The sequence below is a fragment of the Opisthocomus hoazin genome, chromosome 3 (genome assembly GCF_030867145.1).
Source record: "Opisthocomus hoazin isolate bOpiHoa1 chromosome 3, bOpiHoa1.hap1, whole genome shotgun sequence".
NCBI classification, from domain to species: Eukaryota; Metazoa; Chordata; class Aves; order Opisthocomiformes; family Opisthocomidae; genus Opisthocomus; species Opisthocomus hoazin.
Genome location: NC_134416.1, coordinates 47,176,323 through 47,202,737, shown reverse-complemented (window position 1 = coordinate 47,202,737; position 26,415 = coordinate 47,176,323). Strand labels below are relative to the sequence as shown.

The following is a 26,415-nucleotide window of genomic DNA, read 5'->3' as shown; positions in this document are numbered from 1 at the left end:
TCCTTCCAAGGTATCTCATGTGCACTAAATTGGCTCAGGTTCTGATTGTTTTGGATGAAAGCATATGACTAACTTGAGCTTTTTGTGTAAAAAAAATACCCGTTTTTGGCTAAGCACCTTTTTGGCAATCCATCATTACAAACATGGACATGGAAATACGAAGATCTGCATTTTAAGGGCATGTTAAAATTCTACCATATGCATCTTAAACACAGTGGATATTCTTGATCTTCTGAAAGCTAAAATGCTGTGGGCATCAGGAATACTGGATGCTAAGCACCTGCTGTAGTTGAATATATTATGGCTTCTCTGTTATTTTTCTGTTTATACATAAAGGATAAAGTGAATATCATACTAAAGGTCATAATCACAATGGTGTAAGTGTCCCCTTGGAAATGATGCCTGTATAACAGACATCAGGTATGGATGTAGTGGAGACAAATAAATGTAATTTATTTCTAAGAAAACACAGTCAAGACTTTCTTAATTCATATATGTGAATGGCAGTTCATAACATTTGTTTTGTTTCAGGAAAATGAATAAATGACAAATGTTTGAAAACCCTTCACAGGAAATTGTTTTTATCAACCAAAACCTTCACTAGGTTTGCTTTTTAACTTCCTCATTTATTTGTCAATCTTCAAGTTTACCTCCAGTAGCTACTGTAAGAGTATTTAGGACAAGATCAATTTCCAGTGTTTAATTCCCCTTTGACAAAGCTACAGCTGTTTCTTACACAAGCGTAGTTAACAGATTTTTAGATCAGAAGATCGAATTAGATCATCTAGTATGCCCTCCTGTGCAATACAGGTCACAGAATTTCATCTAGCTCTGCAGTTTTAATCCTGTAATTTGTCTGACTGTTGCATATCTTCCAGTCAAGTTAAGGAAAAAAATGGCAAGACAATAAGATGATTGCTGTATTCTCGCTCACCAGGTACAATCTTCTTCTAGCGACATAATGTTATAAGCCCACCACTGTAGGCTGGTGCAATGGCTATTAAATACATCGGTGTTTCACCACAACTGTGAAAGACAGCCAAATATATATGTTAGCAGACCATGGTCAAGACCAGTGTGGGAGTATCCTGCAGATCTACTCTGGGAAATGAGAGCACAAGAATCCCACTTGACTGTAACTGCTACAGTTTACAGCAGCAAATCAAAAGCTCCTGCCTTGATGTCAGGACAGAAGGCCCACAAATCTGCCTGGAAGCACATTGCTCATGTTAGAAACTTTCTCCTCTATGTATGCATTAGCTTGTCCTTATCATGTTTTTTTCTGTACACAAGCGACCACTCACCCAGATATCCTCTATAGTTCCCACCATTTTCTAATAAGTGAATACATGAAATTCAAATTTAAAATTAAATGATTCCTGATGCCTTCCACTCTGACTACAGGAAGACAAGAAAAAGTGATTGTGTTTCTTTGCTAGGAAGTGCAAATTGCTCTACATAGGCAGGGAAGAGATTTTTCAGCTCCGGTAGAATATACTCTTGCTTTTGCTGATGACTTTTTAAACTCCTGGGTTTGCGTTTTAACTGGAATCTATTAGTTTGCAAGAGTCAGTTTAAAGATCTACCATGTACCAGCAATTCCTGTTCTTTCTATTTTGCTGTGTTTAAAAGCAAAAATGAAAATAAAACCAGGAAAAAAAACACAAGTGGTAGCTTTTCCAAGTACCTACACATGATTTGTTAAGTCTTTGACAATGGACACTGGCAATTTAACTACCGTGAAAAGAATATATTTATACCTTTGTAACATTCATGGCACGTCAATTTCACCTGTGTCTTAAAAAGTTTCTGTTTCTCTCTTTTGCCTATGTACATTTACACATATGTACATGTACGTTAGCACAGATCTGTCAAGATGTAGTTTGTCAAATGGTAAACCTATAATTTAGCTCCTCTATTACTCATCTCATAAATTCAACGTCTAATAGTTTTGTTGCTATTTATCAATGGCCTGCTTGTTGTCATGGAACACTGATTCAGCTGTCAAGGTTATTTGGTAATCTGAGGCTCATAAAACAGGAGAAGGTGTTTTTGTTATGAGCCCAAAGCCAATACATAGTTTTTTTCCCAATTTAACAGTACTCAAATGTTATTAATAATAAATCATTTTAGTACTATCTGTAATGAGCAGATTTTTTATTATTATTTTTTTAGTCAATGACTCAGTGACAAAAAACAGTCTTATGTCAGTTATCACAGTGTGAGCAAAGAAGTTAAAATCTGAGACACTGAAGACCTGGTTACATGTTTTGGAAAAAAAACTATGATAAACCTTTCTCATGTATTTCACACTTAAATACTTCTTTTTTATTTTTTTAATTCACTGTGTCCCTCTCTTTCCTTTAGTTCTGCTCAGAATATATCTTGGACGGTGTGGGCAGACACAGATAGTATACAGGCAAAACAGTGCTTTGAGCTCCACCAGAAAGCAATTCCTCAGAAGAAAGAGGGGGATTTAAGCAGTCCTAACCACATACAGCTTTTTCTACTCTGAGAATTGTCATGGTTGTCTTTTTTTGTAATTGGTCCATCGAAGTGATGTGTTTGTCAAGCCTTTAACCCAACCTTTAACCTCTTCGTAGCCAGTAAGAATTTTTTGTTGTTAATCTGTTGGCAAGACTTCCATATCTCTGGGGATTTTTTTTTTCTCGTTCACAGCAGCCTGCAGGTTGGTAAAACATGATAACTGAGCTAAGAACTGCCATAATGGCTAAAGCCAGCAGTATGTTCAGCTTGACAACTGGTGTTTACGAAAGTCTGTAGTGGATGCCATGTAAAATAATAAGAACAGAACACACGGCATCTCACATACATTCCTCAGCCTCAGGAGAGAAAACAAATATATTTGAGTATCAAGGCACTTACATCTATTGTCTATCATCCATGAACGCCAGAGGTTCGTGAGTCCCAAGAAAGAGAGTGTGAGTGTGGGTAGTCTGATCATAGCAATTGAAAACCCAAATGACTGCTATTAATTACAGCAACTTCAGATGGACAACAGTGGTTGGAGAGGAAGGTGGAGAGTGACTGTGACTCAATTGTTTGCTTTGTCTTCAGGTTAGGACAGGTTTATGTTCAATTTCCTTAACAAACTTTGGTTATTTACAAAGAGTGCATGCAAATTTTATAGCTCAGTGGAAGCAGGAGTGATAGTGTTCTCAGCTCAGGTTGCTCTAAAAGTGAGGACAGAAAGAAGATAATGATACACTGTCTCATAGTCAGAAGTTGGAGCCTCCACAAAAGGACTGAAAATCCACATCAGTCAGGTCTGCAAGGACTAGGGTGGTGTTTCCAATGCTATGAAATTATTTACTGAATATGAAAGAATTCACATATTCTAACTATATACAAAGACATATCCTAGATTAGGAAAACTAGAAGAAACCACTTTTAAAAGATATGGATTAGTCGTAGATTTTATACATAGAGAGAGAAGAATATTTTCAAAAGGAAGAAAGTAGTTGCATCACGTCTGACCATGGATACTGGAATATAAAATCTACTAGGTTTATACCCTTGGAAAAAATGATTACTGAACAGTAATTCCATTTACTGCATTCTGTTCTAAAATCCATATAGGAGTTGGATGCAAAACTAAGCAGTGTCTCCAAGGACATAAAGAAAACAGTTTGTGTGTTAAATAAGGACTTCTTGATCAGTTTCTTTTTTTTTTTTTTTTAAGGAAGAGGTTTCATGAGATGATTTCATCTCTGAGAATGGCAGTTCAAGAGAAGGCTCCAATAACTTCACCCCATCTCTGTACTCTCCAGCTCTCATTCTTAGAATAACTTACAAGTTTTACAGTACCTTCTGTCTTGTTTGCTGTATGGACTACATACATTCTCAGGGTTTCTACAACACTGTATTCTGATGCTCCGTCTGGAAATATACTTCCAATTTCCAAACACTTTTCTACTTAGTGGGATATGAAAGTATGCTTACAGATGCTTTGAATGTCCATTAATTGCTCCCTGAACAGTGGAAAATGCTGGAGCATGGGTTAAATGAAATGACCATTCTACCCATCTAAAAAAGTAAAAGTGAGAAAGATTTGCGAATTGCAGGTGTGAGGAAATTTCATATGTCCAGAAGCAACTGCTTGCTTTACAAGTTATAAGTGCCGACACACCGGCTGAAGAACTTCAAGGAGTAAGACTGCGAAACTGAGAAAATTATAATCAAAGTTTGAGGTACAGTTTGTTGACAGATTGTTTAAGATTAAGTTAAACCAGAAAAAATACAATTTTTATTTCTAAATATTTTAAATAAATCTTGTAAGTATTAAAATATTTTCAAACATTTTGCAAATGAAAACTTATGGCTTTATGTGAAAATATTGAAAAAGATCATTTGTTAACAGAACTCTGGTGTGAGCCTTTACAGATGAAATTTTGCAGGCTAGTCCTGGAAAGAATCTCTGAGGTCTCATCACTGACAAGAAGCTAAACATGTATTTGCCCTGATTGTTATTGTGGGGTCAGAGTTATTAATGTTTTCTTGTATTTTGTAAAGTAACCTGAGCCACGATAGCTATTAGACAGTCTACATTTGGACTCCGTGAGAGAGAGTGTTGAATTTCACTGATTCAGCCTAGGTGATGAAAAATACTGTGGAAAATAGCTCCAGCTGGGAATTCCTGGAAAATTATTTGGGAGAGAATTCATCAGGTAAAAGTAATCTTCTTCCATCAACATTTTTAAGAATTAAAATTGGAAGAGTTTAAACCAATAAAATGTGTCAAAAAACATCGCTCGTCCTTGAGAGCCAGTGAATTGCCTGTGATAGAAGCTCAGAACTAGCATGACTTAGTCCAATGATAAAGAAAATCTGACTTTTTCTCATTTTATAACACCACACACAACACAAAAAAATGCATTTCCCCCCTTTCTAACAAACCCGTACACTTGGTTTACAAGTTGTATCTGTGAAAGGGACAAAGGCTTTTCTTGTGCACTGTAGCAATCATTCCAGGGTTAAAGGGCCTTCTACAAATAGGAAAGTTTACTGCCATACACACGCAATGCTCTTTTTCTAAAATGTCAGAGTTGTGACAAGTTCAGTCCAGGGTTGAACCAAGATGAAAGGAATGCACCTGGGGTATAGATGGGAAGAAAGATAAAAGGGAAATTCATATTTATGCACACTAATATAGAGCAAAATAAGCACAGTAGTTTAGGGGTATTAAAGTGTCTGCCTATATACACAAATGAAAGATTTAGCTAAGAAAAAAGGAACTGGACAGATAATAATGTGGAGAAAATGTGGTATCATAACTGAAAACTGGCTGGAACATCATATTAAAAGATGTATTTTATTTAAAAAACAAGTATAAGAAAAGCAAAGGAGCTGTCATAGCCTTGTTGGTGAAAGAGAATTTATTAGCCCCCATAAGAAGAGGCTGGGGAGAAATGGGTAATGGTGTTGAGTCATTATGTACTGAGCTTGGAGATATTTCAGACAGTAAACTAAATGTTATAGGCCACCTGACCAAAAAGAACAACTGGACTGTGAAATGACTGAGCAAATAAAAAGAAGCATGTAAAAAGAGTGAAGCAATGGTAAGTCAGCAATAACATAGGAAAAGGCATGCAAATGTGGTGAAATCCACCCATGCCTCAAGCTCACCGTTATGCTTGAGGCTAAAGGACAGTGATTTCAGGCTGCAATAGGCTCACGAAATGGCTTTTTTTTTAAATAATCTTTTTCTTTTTTTTTTTTTTAACTCTAATTTACTATTTTAGCAGGCTTCTCCTCACAGGAAAGGCAACTCAGAGAAAGACAACAAGGATTTAAATTTTCTTCTCTGGTTTTCTTGTTTTCGATTTACAAGCTTGTAGGATCATAAGAATATTCAGATCATACAAAAATAATGCACAGAAACGCTCTAATTGAAACACTATCTTAAAGAAATGGATGACTTCTTCAAGGTGTTATGCTATAGCTCATAGATCAAGAACTCTGTATTGCTATAGTTGTATATTTGGATCCTTTTCTAACAGGTGAGTTATTTTTAGTAAAAGCCAGTTTGGAAGAAACTTAATTTTTATTACGTGGAGCTCAAGAAGTTCTTAAGCTCAGTATTATGAATGAATGCCAAAGATCTGGGCCAAACCCAGCCTCCCTAGCCTCTTTTTCATTTACTCACTCAATCTGTCCAGGTTCAGTAGGTCAATAAATTCCAGTGGGACCCAAGCCAAGAATTTGGCTTAGAATGGATTAAGTTTCTAGGCAAATCTACAGATCATCCACACAACGTTTGCATCCAGAGAGCCCTACATGTGAGTACTCAGCTTGCTAACTCCAGTAAATGTGTAAATAAAAAGCATACTGGTAACTACAGTCTGGTTAGTGAAGATGTAAAGAATAGAAGGGAATTTTTTCTTTTTTTGTTTTTGAACAGACGAGGGCTCTGTAAGCAATTAATTGTCATGAACTTGTACCTCCCTTTAATGTAGCAGGAGGTCCCATGGCTGCATTCTTTTCCTTTCCTTGCTGTCTCCAGGCTGTCCACAGTCTGTTTCAGCCTGCTTTTCTTGGCTGAATCCACCATTGACATCAGTCAGACAGAGCAATTCATCCAGACATAATATTTAACTCACAATTGATATATATGAGGTAGAAGGCACTCAATGGCATTTCAACTTCTATATGGCTTGTGGTCATCTACAGAGAAAAGATCTGCCATATGAGGAAACAACCATTTGGTGCTATAATGTTCTGATGCTTCCTGTCACCCAGCAGAAGGCATTAAGGCATATGCAATTTTAAATTCCTGTATACGGTTGGGAGGATAGTATTTACTGGGTGCTGATGAACACAGAGGTTGTGATGCGGAAGACAGTGACTCCTGTAGTACATTAAATAACATACAAGTTTTAGTTCATGACAAGGAACATTGTAAAATGCAACAAGTTCTCAGGTAAAAAAATCTGCAAACATCTGCCAGTCTAGCAGCCACAATAAAAGTGATGTGGATTTGACATATATTATAAAACTAATTTAACAGAATGAATTGAAACTAATTAATCACCGCTTTTTTATATATATTAAATAGAATCTTTAAGTGAAAAATTGTAAAACAAGAGTCAAACAAAATAACAAAGAGAAAACAGGCACTGAGACTCCAGGTGTTGGCTAGAAATGAACATAGTAGATGTTAAAAGAGGCCTATAGTATGCTAGAAACTTTTCTAATGAATATGCTATTGAAGAAAGCTTTAGAAGTCAGCTGTCAACTAAAGCAAACTAAAATGGAAATCTGAACATGAAATACAAGTTTTAAATGTTCTAAATAAATCCAAGAGGAAAAAGTAGAGGCCATAGTACATAGATCAAAAGGTTTTAATATCTACAGGAATTAGGCAAATGATAGAGCACAACTAACAGATCCAACCACAGGTGTCTCAAAAGGAGTATGAGATACAGGTGCTCTTTCAACCATCTTAATGGTTATTCAGAGCAGTTCACAAAATAGTTAAGTCAAATAACTGTCAGCCTCAGGGTTACCTGCAAAATGTTGAAGTCATTATTTGTGGTCGTCCAGAACTATATGGTATTATTTCTCTTCACAGAAAGAATGACAATATTTTTAAGAACGGTGGTTCTTTTTGACTTTTATAATCTCATTCAGAGGGTGACATTTTAATGGAAAAAAAAATGTTATGTGATGTTCTCTATACCCCAGTTCCAAAAATTTTATGCAAGCCTTAGCCTACTCACATGAATTGTTTGAAAATAGAAAATTTGAGGTGGGAAATGTTTGAATTTTGAAAGTCTTTCTGTGTTTATTTTTTGCTTGTTTGCTGGTCTAACAGTATTGAAAGAACAACCTGTTTGTGAATGATGAAAGCATGTGGGACTATGAAAAAGCCAAAAAACTTGAGGTCCATCAAGTCATGAGATTTTTAGGAAAGGGAAAGGATAAGAGAGAGGAGAGGGAGAGGCAGAGTGAAGGGAGAGGAGAAATGACAGCACTGTAGATTTCAAAATTTGATGGCTAATTAAAGGGACGCTGGAAGAGGAAGGAGGAAACAAGGGAGGATCTTAGACACAACAGTCGTATAAATTGGATTGCCATTACAGTTTATGTTAATGCTTATTTTATTAGTTATAATGGGTGGCTGACATACAGGATATAATAATAAGGATAGGTGAATTCCAGCACTATTATTTTATTAGTTCTGTGACCAGCATACACTTACCTTTGCCTCACAATAAACTGCACCGTGTACTGATTGTTCAGGGTGTGTTTATGCTTGACTGTTCAATATTTTCTATCAAATATCAATTACAAAATCTTTTTTCCTTAGCATACGACATAGATTTCCACAGATTCTCTGAGGAGAGTACCGACTAGCACTCTAGCCTAAATTCTTTAAGAACTTAACAGTGTTAGAAAAGAATAAGAAATGAACAAGATTTATTGGAAATTTGATAAAGTATGATTGATGACAGCATGACAGCCTTGATTATATCAGAAATCATGGAATAAGAAGTAGAGGTTAATATTTTCAAAGGTACACAACTATTTCAATTTCTACACTGGCTAGGGCAGGGAGGAAATTTATTTTCCAAGCTAGAGAGCAACAAGCAGATACTCTAAATTCATCAGTCTGTCACCAGACCACTAGAACAGGGGCTGTTAATATGTCCTTTTTTTAACTGAAGATCATTTATGAATAGAAACAGCGTGATACAGATCTTTGTCACAGGTGAAATGTCTAGTATAGATGTATGAGAGAAATACTTGAATGACAAGGTGGCACAACTCTGTCCCAGTCATTGTAGGGAACACTGGGGAGGAGAGCTGAAGATGTATGCTGTCACCACCCAATCTGCAATCACAAATAAGGCTTTATGTCAAGCTCAGACATGCCTACCCAAAATTACGACAAATATCCTGACAGTAGATATAACTATTGACCATCTTCATTTAGCTATTATTACTAAGTTTATTTGGACCCAGGGGCACATTTTTTTCAGCAAAGCACATTAAGGACTGCGAGAGTCCCACACTCTCTGCCAGTGGGAGACAGATGAATCACCAGGAAAAGCAAGAGCCACCTCAGTTCTATTCCAAATGCATTTATTCAGGATTACGACAAATGTGCTTTTTCGCAGCAGTTTCCAGAAAATCTTGAGTCTACGACCAACTCCCACAGAAACAGAAGCCAAGCCCAAAGGACAAACCTGACAGTTTTTCCAGATGCAGGCTAGGAACAAATACCTTCATCAGTCTCTGCCTCACTTTTAAGCAGTGCTATGGGAAAGAGTACTGTGAAGGTGATAGCTACACAAATCAATCTTAAACTCAGCTCTTACTGAGGAACACCTTTGAGCCTTTTTGTGTGATTTTGTTTCATGAGCCCACTTCTTCCATCATCTAAGTGCTACTTTCACCTCTTTCTCAGGTCATCTGCCAGACTACTGCTTTCTTTTCATACAAATACTGCCTAAAAACCTGCTTACTTTATGAAAGTTACCAATGAATCATTCCTTTCTAAACGCAGCTAGGAATGCACAGCTCTTTTCTTTCATGCCACAAACTTTTCCTGAGTGACCAAATCATCTTCTATCTACAAAACTGCCTACCTTCATTCCGTTACTGTCTGAATCTTGAGTTCAGATAGAATTGGATACATCTCATCTACCAGTACTTTGAGGAAACCAGCAGAGTATTCCTCATTGTAGTGTAAGTAATAACTATGTCAGTTAACAAAGTGCTTTTTAGTATGCTGTCAATACTGTTACTTCAATTGACATACCTCTTAAACATTTTGGATAAAGTTGAGGAATACATTTTAGTAATGTAAACCTTCTGAAATATTTATACTTCAGTACCATTGATTGCAGGGTTGCTTTGCTGGTTTCTCACCCTCCTAATCAAGAGACAGCAGCAAAGGGTGAAGTGTCCAGTTACTCCTTCTATCAAAGAGACATCCAGGCAGCCCTCTTCTATCACTTTTATCTCTGCTAAAACATTCAAGATACTCATATCTCTATACATTCACTCTGAACAGTTCAACTTACCTGAATACCTAAAATGTCTCACAACATCTGGAACAAAAGTTCCAAGTAAAAGGTAACTTTTCTTACTTTTGAAAAAATGGTCCTTTTGAAGAAGTGTTCCAGCACCGCAGAGAGTCAGGGGAAATGTAACTGTTCCCACCAAAGAGCAGGAACGTCTTCCATGACTTGAAACATCAGTGCCTTGTGCAGTCTTCATTAATCAATAGTGACAGAAGCCAGAAAGGCTTGATTTCACCTGTATCTTACCCAGAAGAGGTACCCTTTCTATTCAAATAAGGACTTAGCCAATCTATGCTTTTGTAATCCCATGCTTGGATCAACCCAATTTGCTCTTCCTTGGTCTGACCGAGATGCTACTCCATAACCTACAGATGGTTCATCGTACCGTATCCCATCTATTAAATAGAACACAGTAATGAGAATACATCACACCAATATTCCTCACTTCCCTTTGGTTTTCATTCTAATCCTGAACACAGCTGAAGGTCCTGGTCCTTGCAGTGGTCCATGACTAAATCATCTAAGAGAATATGTCTTCTTTCTGCTTCTTGCAGAAGATGGAGACAAGAGAGCTGTTATGCCCAAAAGGCATCATATTAAAATTTGAATGTATAGGACAGACATCTCCTGGATTCAGCATTCACTTCTGCCACATACTGTGTTTTTCTGTGTTTAGGTTGTGAAAAAAGATTCCTCTCTTTCTGTGGGTAGTTTAGCTACCAGTGAAATCATCACAACACAACATTCCTAAATGAAAAATTAAACCATACTTTTCATAAGTAAATAACTAAGGCTGAAAGAAGAAAAAGTTCTGTTTTGAAGGGCTTATTAATTTTTGCATGTTATGCTGCAACACTGCAGCATACACAGTAGATACAGTAAAAAAAATTTCTTATAAATCTGAACTAATCATACAGAAGTATTAATAATTTTCATGTATAAAGAAAATTAATTATATGATATTGAAATTTAGGATTCTTTAAGGCATATAATTACATGAAATCAGTGCAAGTTTGACACTTAAATAGGAGTTATGTATAGGTGATGAATATCTGGAAGAAAAGTATTGTCCTTTGAAAACTCCGTACAATGTAGGAGAATTTTCAGTTAGTTTACTAAACGGAAAAAAAGTAAAACCCAACTTGACACTTAAGGTGATGTATTTCTGTAAATCTACTTTTTTATGCAGAAAGATGGTCCTGTTTCTCAGGAAAAGATGGATGACAGCAAAACCAATAACCAGATTTCTGGGTGAGATCTTTGCTGTCTTGAACTTAATAGATTTTTTGGAAATTAATTCCATTAAGCAAGAATGCAACCCCTGAAATTTAGAAGTGAGAAATTTTCACGCATTGCATCTAATTGGTAATTGCGACTCTTTTTTTGGCTTTTAATTTATTTCATTCTCTACTTTTGTGAACCACAACTTGCAGAATAAGAAAAGGCTAACAAACGTTCTAGAACCAATCAATGTTATGAAACTAATAATAATACAATATGAGCATGTAAGCTTATGTAGTGCCTTTCATGTAGAAGTATCCCAAGGCACTTTGTAACAGAAACTCAATAAGGAGTGCAAAAGTGCTTTGTCAGATAGGATAAGCCAGGGGAAAATGGGAAATTAATTAAGCATGGATTTAAATTTCTCAGCCAACGCAGCATTTAGAACTTTGGTTAGAAAAGGCAGTGGTTCCAATATCTGTATCCAAGGAACACAACAGACTATTTCAGTCTTTAATTCTTGAGGAATGTTCAATAGTTTTTCCACACTAATAAGGGTATGAGTAATAGGAATGCAGTTAGTAGGCTACATTTCTAAAAGGCAGCCCCTGCCTACCATCCTCTAGTTTTTCATAAACAAATAGATTCATAGAAGTTGATCACCTGACTTGTATGCCAGTAAAACAATTTGACTGTGGAGACACCCAATATGGAATTTGGTACTGTAGAAATACCATGTTAAGGACAGGGTAATGGCTTTGTTGATTGTTTAGTTCACTTTTTTAAACCAATGTGATTTTTTTTATGGGGGTACTCCACACCTCTGACAGAATGAGTAATCTGTTACACAGTAGTTCCTATGGTAGCATGTATTTCACAGGGGGGAGAAAAATTGCTTGGGAAAAGCTATAGTAATAGATAATGCATAAATTAAAGCTTCCCTGATGTTGCAGAAACTTGCACATCCTCTATTTTTCAAACATTTTTCTCTTAGGAACACATGGACCATCCTCATTTTTGGATGACTGCCTCTTCGGATTAATGCATCCTTCTGGTGCATAAATTAGGGATGCACAGAGGAAAAAGGAGAAGCACTAAATCTCAGGAAACTGAAGCCATACCGAAAAAAGAGGTTCGCAGTAGAGCTGAATGAGTGACTCACTATGAATAGTTTATCTAAAAAGTTAGCCTCCACTTGTGTTCATGGAACATCTATAAGAAGGTTATAATTTCCTCAGTTTTATTATAAAAGTATCCTTAAAATATTATATGGCTTCACTGCAAATAGATTCATGTAAATATTTCATGTGATATATTAAGAGAGAGTGGCATTTCGATTGATCACATAAATCATATTATGATGTTTCTGTTCCCTAGATGGATGAAGCCAGAAGAACACACTTCACATGTCTGCTGTGGTTAAGAAAGCAGCTCAGTAGCATGCAACAAAAAGAGAGTGTAGGCACAATCAACTACTTTAAGAAGAACTCTCAAGAGTTTTTGCAAAAAAGTTTTCAGTATTTATATAGTAGCTTAAAGTCCATTGTAATATTCATTAATAACTCTAGGAATTTTCAGCTACCTGTAAATATTTTCCCTGTGGGACATGTAGAGCGAACTTGTCTGAGCGAAAACTTGAATTTGATGGCAAACGTTCATTTCTGAAGAGCTGGTACTGAATAATACATCAGTCTTTCCAGGATTTGCTCTAAGCTCTTGGACCAGTTGTTAAGAGTTCATACACACATTAGTAAAATTAAAGTGTAATCGTAAAATTTTACTAGGTAATTGCTGATCCAAAATATCCTTGCAGAATTTACAGTTTTGAATGGACTGCCATGCTTTATGCAAATTTAAAAAGTACTCTCTGCTGCTTCAATAAAATATGGAACCTCAGCAAGTGCTTAAGGAAGAATGAACCATTAGTGCATTTAGAATACACAGTAGTATACAGAGACTATCAGTTTTATAAAAGCCATCTAATAAAACCTTATGAAGGTTAATACCTCTTAGAATGTTCAGATGTTAAAATACTCTAATACTTATTACAGGAAAAACAAGACTGAAGACTGATCAGAAACCATATTTTATTGTGTGTTCTGACAGAGGCTGAAAATAAAGACAGCATACCAGCATCCTGTCCACTTTGCATTACTTTTGATTATGCTTGCATAATTAATTCTAACCTTTTGCTTTTATTTCTGGTATATTTAAAAACTGAATCTGCATTAAGGACCTTTGTCAGATTATGCTAAATCTCTACATAATGCCTCATTTTCTTGATTATTTTATAGCAATAACATTGGTATGAATTTATCAATATAATCAGAAAATAAAACTTAAAAAATAAACAACTTGAGTTCTTACCTGAGCTCTTGAGCTATAGAGTCCACTTGAACTGTTAATAAAAGCAGGAAAGAATTAATTAGTTAACACTTCCAGGCTTGTGCTTTCTGCAACCTTGCACCTGCCTATCTGTCATGACATAGGAGTGGCTATCAAAACACAGGTGATTATTTCATGCCAGCCACAGGATTGTAGCTACTAGTGGCAAACGTTAACTGAACATATAATTCTCACAGTTATTTTTGGATCAATAAAACCTGGAGTATGATGTTCAGCAGAACAAGAAGAAAAACAACAAGAAAAAAATAAAAATAAAAGAGAAGGCACTTGTTTTTGTTGAAAATAGAATGATAAATCTCTGCTTTTTCTGAATTTTAATTCAGTTCGGGAATGCTGAAGGCTGGTGTTTACAAATACCTGCCCTCACAAGGATATACAGACTATTGACAAAGCCGACAGGTGGCTCTAAGGATTATTCATTTTGTACAAGCAACTTTTGTTGTTTCACTTCCGGGAAAAGTTTTTCCAGGAAAAATTCCTGATCTATTAATTGCTATAGATGTGTGTGCATGTGTATAAAAAGTCCAGAGAAAGAAAATCCATATTTTAAATGAGTTATTAATTTTTTGAGTGAAAAGGGTATGAATGTTAAATCCCCTTTTAAATGTAATTAAAGTCTGTTAAGCCAGCCAGACTTTTAACTCACAGTCCTGATCAACAGAGAAGACATACTCTAATGCTGATGTGTGAATAACTTCCTTAGCTCTACATTAATTTCAGACAACATTACCGAAGAATGCATGAAAGATTTAATATGACAAGGATTATGTTTTTTAGAAAGGCTTGCCTGTATTTATCCCCTTGTCTGCAGGCAGTTTATGGCATGCCCACCCCCCTCCTCTGTCTTTTTCTAGTTGAAGTCTAGCACTTTTCACCTCTTTTATTGTATGAAACCAGAGGACTTAGCCAAACCGCACTTTAATTTTTAATTCTGACCACCACCTGAAGCTGAAGGCTAATGATATTGACAACTCGAAACTACAGAGTTGTGACAGTGAACCAACTAGTCTGGTCTGCACAGTCCTGAGAGTGCACAATTCACATTAAAATCAGAGTGAAGGGTGGGTGCTTTGCACCTCTGAAAATAATCATAAGCAAAAATGCTCACAGGCCAGACAAAACTTTGACATGTATTTTTATGTATCTCTGTTTTTCAGTCATTATCAAGAGTCACAAAAAGTGTTATGAATGAAAATAAAAAGTTATTTTCCTGTAAGGGCTGCATTGTTAGTCAATCAGGTTTTCCAGATGTTGAGATCATTAAGGGCCTGTTTATCTCTCAGTACTGAATTTCCATCTGTTCCTTACAAAACGAGAGGAATAGCTGGGAAATACAACTATGTCATAACTTTGCAAAATGAAACATGAGCACCAGTGCTTAAAAAAAGCTTTCTCCTCTGCTGCATACACCTGCACCTTTTGATTACAGTGAATTTACTTCTGGACCGTTTACACAGCTAATTTACAGATAATTAATGGCAATAGACAGAAAAACATTCAGCTGGCCAAGACAAAGTTTTGTACGTTATTTTGAAAGCATCCATTCTGTATTGTCTAGCTCTACTCCCTATGGAAAATCTTTCTTTGCATAATAAAAAGCATAACCTTTATTTTCTTTGAGAAATAGCTCAAATAAAATAGCATACAGTAGCTTTTTTTCTGCTTTTCTTTATATCGTATCTAAAAACATCGTGCCTCTTAATGCCAGCAGTCTGTGTCCTGCCTTGATTAAAAAAGCAGCCCTAAGGAAGCTACACACTCTCTTACTGCACATTAGGGACTGTGCACAGGAACTATCGTATTTCATGGTGTGTAGGGCACAGGGTCATGGAACGTGCGTGTTAACTCACCCTTGGTTCCTTTTGAGCGTGTGCGCAGCTTTTCATTTTCCCCTTCTGCATCCATCTGTAATATTAACATAAAGTCTTTAATTCATTCCTTTTGCCACTGAGAAAAAAAAGTCTCCAATGCTTTCTTTTCACATTTCCAAAAGCTACACAGTAATAGAAAAAAGAATAATCATGCCTTATTAATCTTGTCAAAGAGATAAAAAGCCATCTGTGAATATCTAGTAAATACCTAGGAGATACCTTTAATGATACAGATTTGTTTAATAAAGTGATGGTTATGAGTGACTCTGTAAGGTTTAATGACAAGGTCTACAGGTGTTAGCTAAAGGCATAAGGTTAGAAAGAGCAATGCTATATGAGTGCTGCTTTCAGCATCCACCTCCTGGAAGAAAAGGTCCCAGATATCCACAGGGCCTACAGGCACTCTGCATTATTGTTATAACCAAAGCATATCTTAATGGCTACATTGGAACCTGCATTTCTGACAACTTCATTCTTAAAACATAAAACCCTCTTGCTTGAATGTGCATAATTGCACATGTACAGCTTTGAAATTCTTCACCACTTAATCAACTGCTTCTTACAAAAGTTTTGGTCAGTTACAGATTTGTATGAGTTTTTGGGAGAATGTAGTGTTGAGGTTTGTATTTCACTTTAAAAAAAAAAACACCACAAACCAAAAACCAGCCAAAAACCCAACCTCCCAAAAATTCAGATGTTGCCATAAGATTTCTAACTGAAATAAGAGAGACCTTTCAAGATTACAGTTTTGGCTACATCTAAACCGGCACTGGAAATATGCACCTTCTGGTCTTGGATCCATCCCAGACCCATAATTGTAGGGGAAGGTTTTCAATCCATGGATTTTATTACAAAACCCTGAAATTTAAAGGGATTAAGACTTCATGTTCTGGTGTGGAAAGCTGCAGTGACATGCAGCAGATTGCACAACAGTGTAATTTTGACCACATCCAGGGAGGCAAACGCCTCTTCTTTCTAAAAGTATCACTTAGTTTTTATGTAAGGAAGACTTTCCCATAAGGAATATTTGCTAGGCAAAATATCAGGACCTCTGGAATTCTTCTTCATTCTAGTATCTTACTATCTTCTTCAGGTAGTATCTTACTATCTATCTTTGCTTTGAATCTCAGTTTCCCTGTTTGTAAAAAGGTGGTGATCAAACATACTGTAGACGAAGCAACTCCCATGTGCTTCTGCAGATCACTATGCAGGAAGAAATGCGGACACCAGGATCTGATTTATACAACTGTATTGGGCAATAGGTAGATGTATTCTGGGAATACCAGAAGCTGCTTATGCCTGTTGTCTTACCCTGCAAAACATTGCAAGATAAAAAACAATGTCAACAGAAGATTCTGTCTATTATTTCAGTCTTCCTTTCTAAGGATCAGCTACGCTGATTTGCCCCACAGAGGGAAGATACATGAAGCACCTTTTTCCATTTATAGAGTTGGAAGATCTGACGACATTTTATTTTTAGCTTTATATGACTCAGATGACTGAGATGTTTTGAAGGTCTTATCTGAAAGAACATTGCAGAATATGACAAAATTGACCTGAGAAAGAAAAAGAGTAAAGTCAGCCTTTCTAGTGGAGATAAATAATTTCTCTAATTTCCTGGGCTTTTTCTGCTTGGTGTTATATATGGTTACACATTATATACAGCTACTGGAATCAAAATACCTATTTTCAGAAGAGAGTACAAGCATCTGAAAAGGGTATTTGTGTACTTGAAGAAGTCTAATTCTAGAACACAGGTTAGTGATATCGGAAATGGAAGTATAAATTGATCCAAATGCATCTCAAAGCCAGAGAATGATATCTTTTCTCTGTTTAAATTTACATCTGATGTTGATTATTAGCAGGGAAGGAATATAAGTGGCGTGTGTTTACATAGTGGGGCTGATGGCAGCCTTTACTTGTTACTATCCTTAAAACCTGGAGAATGAGTTTTTGCAATGTGACTGCAATGGTAATGGGAAACATGGCTCTGTTCTCTGATGCTGAGTTGTGATTGAAGGCACTGACCTGCCATAGACTTATAATAGGGGAGCAGGTGTGGCAATGATGGACTTTAATTTCCTTTAATAAACCTTTTATGTGCCACACTTTTACTGCCATTCTATGCTCTCCAAGGTCCTGCACATAATAGGTTCATTACTTTTGATTACTATAGTCTATTGAGACAAACAACTCCAGAACACACTATATATTATGTTCAGTTAAACCAATATAGACTATTTATCCACTGTGCATTATTTCACCTGCAACTCTACAGACAAAATTAACAACAGCTCCTGTAAGCTAAAACTATTAAAACCACTGGTACTTCTTTGTCATCATTTCATAATAAATACCACACCAATCACAGTGCTACTCTTTTAATTATGAAACAAAAAGTGTCCACTGCTTCTACCAAACAGCGGTTACTTTGGTCTAAATAGCACATTGCCTTGTGATGAATATTTAAAAAATGCACAGTGAATGAAACCCAACAATAAAATCAATGCAGGTGATTTTTCTATTGATTTTCTTTCCTTGTAATAATTTGAAACTATGAGAGATGTTTAATCAACTCGAACCTAAAATTTATAGGAGTATTTAGCCTGGCGCATACTACATATTAAAATAATCATCATATCTGTGCTGCGTGAAAAGCATCTTAACTTACAAAAAGTCCCATGCAGTAACTTGCAAATTATACAAAATAATGGAATAAAACTGTGAAATCTTTTAAGTGTGTCAGCAAAATGACCTCTCTTGCTCAAAATTTAAATGTCTTATGTTTGGGGTTTGACAGTTCTTTCAGAGACTGCCTGATACCGAAAAAAATGAACAAAGTTTCTCACTTCTGATTTTTGTCTACATAGTGATTGTTTTACATGAAATTACAGACACACATGTTCAGCAAGACGCATTCAAATTTATAAAGCACCCATGGAATATCAAAAGAATAAAACACTAAGTGAGAAATTCCAGCTAAAGTTTTTACAGGTAATTGTTGTCAGGATGTGGATTTGAGAGACATATCTTATTACAACTGTGTACTGTAAAGTCTGGATGGATTCTGGAAGGTGCTTCATGCTCTCAGAGATGGGGATCATCAGTCATCTCTTCCAGTGCATATGTTGTCTTGAGACAAGAAGCCATAAGGGATAAATAGATCGGTCATGTCAGTGCAAAAGCCTTACACAATGTCTCACTACTAATTTTTTTAGCCATCAGGACCACTGGGATAGCATCTCAGTGCATACCAGGAAAATTTTACTGGGGGTTATAGTCCCATATTTTTTAAGAGCAAGCTTCACAAAAACAAAAAGTGAACAGAGAAATTAATGCCACTTTATTTTTGCGTCTTATATCTTCATTCTCTGATTTGATGGGTTTTAAGCTGATCTAAATATTTTCTTTTCAAAACTAATTGAAACTAGCTAATGGACTCAGGAGTACTTAGTGGGAGACACACAGTCAGAAGCACAGCAACAGAGAAGTAGCAGCTATTCAGTCCCAAACCATTAGGCAAGCAGGCTAAGAAATAAATGCTTGCTTTAGAATTGCTTGTGTTATGCCCTATTTCTGCGATTTTGAAATTTACTGAGGATGTTGATTGTGAACTGTTTTTTAAAGGATGTTCCAACAAATCACACTAAGTTTATGAATGCGTTCTGTCTGACTGTGAATTTCAGTCTGATCTTCTCTCCTCCATTCCTTCAACATTAGTTGAGACTTCAGGGCAAGTCAATAACTTGATCCCAGAAAACTGACTGGAGTCACCAACGATACCACAAATTCTGCTTGGCTGAAACTGGAGTGACTTACTATGTAGCTGCTACAGAGTATTCATGTTTCTCCAGATGAATTTACTAGTGGAATAGCAGCAATCTTACTTTCTGAGCAAACTATTTCAGAGTTCCTGGGTGCAGAAACCAAATGTTACTTCTTTTGTTTGTACCATTCTACTGCAGTCAGCGGACTCGAGAGCAGCACCTGGAAATACTTCCCTGAGTGAGAGAATCAGGATTTGACTCTGAGTTTGGTTTTTTCTGTGCCCCGAGTCTATCCGTGCACATGTACCAATATTATAATGGCATCCAAGAATGTGACTAACTGCTGAAAAGAGGGCATGTGCAATATATGATAATAATAACAATAATAATAATAAAAACTATTTCAGTTTACTTGCACATTTTAAACTCCAATTTTCAAAAACTAAATTGATACTAGTATCTTGGTAAGATAGTTCTACAGCACATTACTGTGAAATAAACTATGACTTGGGGACACCAGTGCTGGTGACATAGATGAAAGTGAAATGCATCTGCTGGAAAGAGCTAATTTAGGAGCAATGCTCCTTTTAATTTCTATTGTAATTTTTGTACAGGCATGACTTTCCTGGAGTGAGTTTCACACTGCTGGAGAGGCAATCTGTTTCCTTTTGCTAGTTAGAGGAAAAAAAATCACCATTTTATCTAGAGGTAAGTAGTATAGAAGTTGACATTTTATTTTGATTTTCCAACTAAAAGTTACATCTCTTTTTTAAAATTAAATTTGGTAAACAGATTCTCTAGGACAAACCTTAATGGGTTTTGAGAGGTCGGAAAAAAGAGTAGCTTTTCTCTGCTTTTTTGTAATTTGTAAAGTACATAAGTTTGTATAGAGGCAACATCTACTTCTGTCAGTACACTAATGAACTTAGAAGAAAAAAAGAACTTGAAGATTTTTAAGCCACACAAATCCATCCTCAAGTCTCAAACACAAGCCACTAACTTCGAAGTTGAATTCAGATACTTCTAAGCACTACAAACATGTCTGTGCTGTATTGTACCCCAAGGTGACACAGTGTGTGCCTCTCCCTACAATAAATAGTACCCTCAGAGCAAGATTTTTGGTGCTTTTTGGTACTCATATTTTAATGTATCTTTTCAATAACTCATTTAAGAATCTAACACATAAAAAGGGAATATTGTCAGAAAGAAAAAAGATTTTTTTTGGTAAATCTGAAAGCAAGAATATTTCCTACAGTGTGTCCAGAAGTACGGAGCACTGTTTGGCTGTCTGTTCATATATGTGTGCTGACTATATCTTCCTGTCACTCTACAATAGCTTTTATTAATATGAAGTATTAATGGCAGACTGACACACTGAGAAGTACGGGGTGAGAAGGAAATGCAAAGTACACAGAGAGCAACTTCTAGATAAAGCTTATATATCCTGATTACTGGCAGTAAAAAAATCCAAAATATGACAAAATTTTTAGGAACTTTGCTTGTACTGTGGTTAGAGTTTCTTCTTCTTCTTCTTCTTCTTCTTCTTTTTTTTTTAATAACATGTTGATAGCCAGAAAGGAATAAGAATACTTATAAATTAGTTTTTGTTAAAGACTATTACTGAAAATATACCTTGTTTTGAGAATTTGATTGTTCCTAACCAAGGAGTCATCTCATCTTTATTTTTGAAACTTTTGCTGTAGTTTACACCATGCTATTCCTGATTTCTTTAGGAGGTAGTTGAATAACATGGAGACAATTGGTTCAGATGTCTCCATTTCTCAGGAATTAAAACAAGTACATCTACTGAATGCAAACTTTAAAGCATGTTTATAACACATATAAATCATCAATTTTTTGGCATATTATAGTGTTGTTGAATGGTATACATGTTTTTGAGAAGTAGTAGTTTTTTTATATTGAAGATGTTACTTGAAAATATGCAGTGACAAAATAAACCTTAAATCAGAGGCAAGCTGGAATAGCTTTGTAATGAGGACGATTTATTTTGATTCTTACTTCTGATTTCTGAGTTGTCACTGCTGTTGTATACTTCATCCACGCAACTTTGCACAACTGGCAGCGCTGAATATAAACCAAAGCCATATGTTTATGTCCTTTTGCCAAACGACTACAGTAAATAGTTCTATTATTCCCTTAGGTAACCAACATGTGCCAAGTATTTCTATTAGTCTGCCTTACCAAGGCTTTAGAGGGCAGAGTCACAGCTTTATGAAATTAAGGGGCAGCTTTTTAAATTTAGAGAAAAATTATATCGTTTACCATGCTGAAATGCAGTTCAATGCAAGTTGATGTGTGATCCTACTTTCTGGAGGCTTTTTTTTCTGGATTTTTATTTTTGATGCACTTCAATATCTTGTCACTATATCCTGGGTGACTACATACTAAATAAAACTTTTTTAAAGAAAGAAAGTGTCAATATTCAAAAGAGAAAGCTATGACATCTTTTACAAATACACCAAAGTTTTTATCCCACCCAACTGTTAAATAGTTAAAAACCTTAATAAGCATTACCCAAAAAAATCACAAATAAGTTATCCCTCACGGATTAAATTTATGCAATGCAATATGAAATACATTCTCACTCCTGGAGTCATATGGATTCAAAGATAGTTTGTTCCTGTCAGTATGTAACGTTAGCAGAGGGTAGTTCTGAAACTTAAAAACTAGAATTTCTAGGTATTAACAAAGGTATATATCTTTTTTCCATTGTTCAGCAATTTTATTATACCTGACTGTTGAAGACTGCTGTTCTTAAAACAGTAGATGCTACATGAGAAAAATAGTCCAAGTGCATGAGACCCCACACAGCATTCTGGTGCTAATATAGAGATATATTTTGAAACACATTCATTTTGTAAATAAATTATCCCACCTTTGCGTGTTTCCAGATGAAATTATGTGCAGATTCCAAAGGACAAAATTTGTCACTCAGCCTGAGATGCCTTGCCTGATTTAACTGATAATCCTGAAATTCATTCTCTGGAGAAAAGAAAAAAAAAAAAAAAAAAAAAAAAAAAAAAAAAAAAGAAAACTAAAACCGAGCTATACTAAATAAAACATAGACGACACTCCTTAAGTCAAATGAGCAATCCAGGTGCATTGTTTTCTTGTGCAGTTTTTCAAAGATGCGGTATAGAGGCATCAATGATGCTTCTAAAAGGCAGAAAGAAAAGCAAGATTTCTTTTGTTGTGGTACTTTCTTTATATTATTAATGCCCTTTCTGTTAGCTTATGAAATAGACCTGCTCTTAGAAAAGTTTTTCTTCTTGCACAGATTAAAATTCACAGTTTTGAGATGTAGAAATCCTTAGTCAAATGTTGTTACTGCATCAGAACCCCTGTGACTGAGTAGGACAGTTCACTACATGCTATGAAATTAATGAGAAGCATTCTAAAATATTTTAGTTTTATTTTTGTTCTGATTTTGAGCATCAACTTTAAGTTTGGCAGGCTCATAGTGTTCTCACCATAAGCAAACTGAAAGAAATCCTTGACATTGTCCATGCTGAATTTTTATTCTTTCCTGTGAGGAAACTCCTGATAAATCAACAGTACAGCAAGGAAGAAGAGCTGCAGAAGTTTGAATGTACAATACTGAGGGCCTTGTATTCAGAAATTATGAATAAACAAACACTTAAAGTTACGGGCACTTACAACCTGGGGAAATCTGGCTGTGAGTAGTTATTATGGGCAGGCTTTATTGTAGCATCACTCCTGCCACTGGTGACCTAAATATAAAAATTTTACTATCACTTGCAATTTAGAACTCCTTATCAAATAGTATTCAGTGTATTTAGTAAGAAACATCTGTTCATTCAACTTATTCCAATTATGAAAAAGTTTGCAGATAAATTTTTAGAACTTGAAGGTGAAAGTTTAACTATTCATTTAATGATACCTGAAGAAGTTTTGTCAGTGATATTTGTAGTGTTACATTTCTGAAATTGGAAAGGCTCATTCTAAACAAATTCTCTGGGAATCTAGAGTTTATTGAGTCACTAATTTCTGCTTGAGTCCCAACAGATGGAATATTAGTTGCATCCCATCAATAACTTTTAATTAAAGAAATACACTCTTATGACATAGCAAAATAGACAACAGATGAAAAATGGTAAAGAAGGGAGAAAATGCAGAACAAAACAGCCTGATACCGAAAAGAGTTTTTAAGCAGTTTTCTAGCCAATAGAAAAAGACCTTGTTTATCCTCAAATGCCTCTTTTCCTATTATTCTATTTCAACATCCATGAAAAAAAACCCACCAAAGGAGTCTTAAAGATTTCTACCTGCCTCTTCCTCTTTGTTCAAAACACACTAACCCAGAACAAAAGATCTCTGAGTATAACTACAATGGTGAACAAGGTTCTTTCTAAAGCCTGAAACTTATCAGCGTTTTGTCTAAAATCCTATCATGTTACGTATTTATCAGCAATATATTTTTCATTTATTTTCTCAAAGATTGCCAATAAAGAACTAAATCACATAAGGGAGTAGATGTAAACCCTTTGAGTTCCCTAATGTCGAACTCATTAGCATCCGAATAACCACACAGCAGCACATCATCTGCACAATTGCAATTTTTTACTACTTTTAATAGCGTTTCTCAAAGGGCTCATTTTCAACTTTCTTCAGTGGTTAGTTGGTTCTCTGGGGAAAAGGAGCTTCCTGACGCTCACAGCTTCCACTCAACAACCCGGCCGTTTGCTGTCAGAAGCGTCAGCCCTCTGCCCTAACCCCATCTGCTGCCTCTCTCATCCTAAGGGACCGAGAGTTAAGACAGCACAGCTGAGATCCACTTGGAAAAGTGCACAAAGGACAGGAAAATACAGAAAACTTTTCACATTTAACTTCACATAATAAGCTAATACATTGAAAATCCTCCTTTTAAGAAAAGGAGTCTGGGCTGAGTCAGGGCTGGGGGGAAGTTTTAAAATTGTACTGGAAAACTACGTGCAACAGTGCCATTTGCTATTTTACGCCCATCTGCCTTGCATGCGACATCATCAGCTATCTTTGTGAAGCAGAGAGTGCTATAGTAGGACAAAAGCAAGACTTTTATATACAGCACAAAACCTGAATCCCTCTTCTGTGTTTAATTACAACAGAAGTTGCTGGTTAATAAGTTTAAATGTGCTATTTTCTATTTCTTTCACGTAACAGGGTGCTGGCTGCCATACAGATGATTCGTGGGTGAGTACCCACATTTGAAGATATGGTGTTTCATAAAAAGTCTAATACAATGTCATGCATCTGTCATGTTATAAACAGGGTGTGTAGGATTATGCTATGTCATGAGGAGTGACATATCCCTAATGGAATATAAACTATGTGTCACCCCTGTCCGCACTCCAAGAAGCAACTTACTTTTCAGATATAAATGCTGGGATCTGATACCTCAGGTAACAAGCAAGAGTTAGTGCTGATTTCACAGTAACATCAAGATCCTACACAAGAAGTTATTGAGAAACACTTTAGTATATTTTATGAATTATAAAATTAAACATGGGCCAAATTTTGAGGCATTGCAAGGAGTGCAGATACAATTCTGCAATGCGAACTGGAAAAATTGAGATCTCAGCCTCAAGAGCCCATAAAGAACATCTATCTAGGTTATCGTCCACTTTGATTACAAGGTTGTTGATGGAACCTACCTATTTGTCAGCTGAGGTTCTTTGGTGGGATCACTCCCCTAAAGTCCACACGTATCTTCATTTGGCCCAGTCTATTCATAGCTTGCATTAACTTGTTTGTCTGTTTTAGTAAAGAATTCAAATGGGTTTACAGGTAACAAATTATGCCTACACTTCAACTCCCTAGATGTCAGAACAGAATTTTTTAATCCTGAAGGTGAAGTTTGTCTGCCTACAAAGAAAACCTTCACCCTTTTCAACCAGCACCTCAATTTAACTAGAATAATAAACTTTATAAGCCCCAAAAGATGGAATAAATGAGTTGCTTGATTTGTCAATGTAATGGTTCAGTGAAGTCACCTGGAACCTTTGCAATTCATTCTTTGGTTCATAGCCATTTCCAGTGCAACATGATTTTGTACTGACTCTGAAGTGCCATCCTACTGAGATCCATGAGTCATAGCAGGATACTGATGTGAATCACCACTTGGGCCCTGATCCTCAACATCAGATGTGTGTGATGAATCCCTTCAAGCAACCGTTCTTGTTGACCCATTCTCTATGGGTAAAAGTCCACTCATTCAGGTCAGATTACTAGAGAGTTTCGGAGGGTTTAATAATGAGAAAAGACTTATCCTGCTGTCAAAATTTATCTCACCAGAGGTCTGAGGTTGTTTTCTCTGTCAGAATTGCAGTACACAAAGCTGTACGACATCTGTAAAAGACCCCAACAACTTTTTGAGCATAAATGCATATCATTTGAAACAGATTAATTTGATTTTCTCTCATTTACTACATCACTAGCTGATATATTGCAAATACGAAAATGAATGATCACAGCAGTTTGTGATTTGTTAACTCAGAATGGAAGTAATAGCTAAGGAATCAAAATACGATGTGTTCACCATTATGATCCCTGAATATTTTTTTGTGTTACTACACAAACAGTGATTTCTCTTTCTGAATATAAAATAACACAACATATTTAGTATTGGAGAAAAAAATACGTGAAAGCAAAAGGTGCCATTACAAACGAGTGAAGATATATTGAGCTCCTGACTGCAGTCAGTTCTTTATCCTGCACAGGCTGAAGTACGCAACTTTACACATTAAGTTCTGCACAGATTTACAGGTTACCTCAGGCAGACCCTTAAGCACATGTGTAATATTCGGTACATGAGTAAAGAGTGAACTTAATCTGTCCTAATGCTTCACTTCAACACCCTCACTGCAGTGAGGGCAGTCTCAGAAATCTGAAGGACTGTACTCGTAAACGTTATTTTTATATAATTTGAGCGTTAGAAAGGAATTTCCTTGTGGCAGAGTACTCCTCTTCACACTTGTTTTCTGAAGTGCAGAGTACACACGAAACAGAATTATTACTGCTTCATCTACTACATTTTCTTTCCCAGCTATAAGGCTAAACTTTATCTTACTTAGTTCTACACTG

General features: G+C 36.0%; 1 protein-coding gene across 2 annotated transcripts in view; it reads right to left on the bottom strand.

Moving 5' to 3' along the window:
- The window catches only part of ST18 (ST18 C2H2C-type zinc finger transcription factor), a 176,223-nt gene that overhangs the window by 52,364 nt on the left and 97,444 nt on the right, over positions 1-26,415 (bottom strand). For both annotated transcript variants that reach the window (XM_075416160.1, XM_075416158.1), the window contains exons 2-3: positions 15,527-15,581; positions 13,638-13,668 (exon numbers count right to left, since the gene is read on the bottom strand). In XM_075416160.1, the coding sequence (XP_075272275.1) occupies positions 13,638-13,668; positions 15,527-15,581 (86 nt within the window). The remainder of the gene's footprint in view (positions 1-13,637; positions 13,669-15,526; positions 15,582-26,415) is intronic.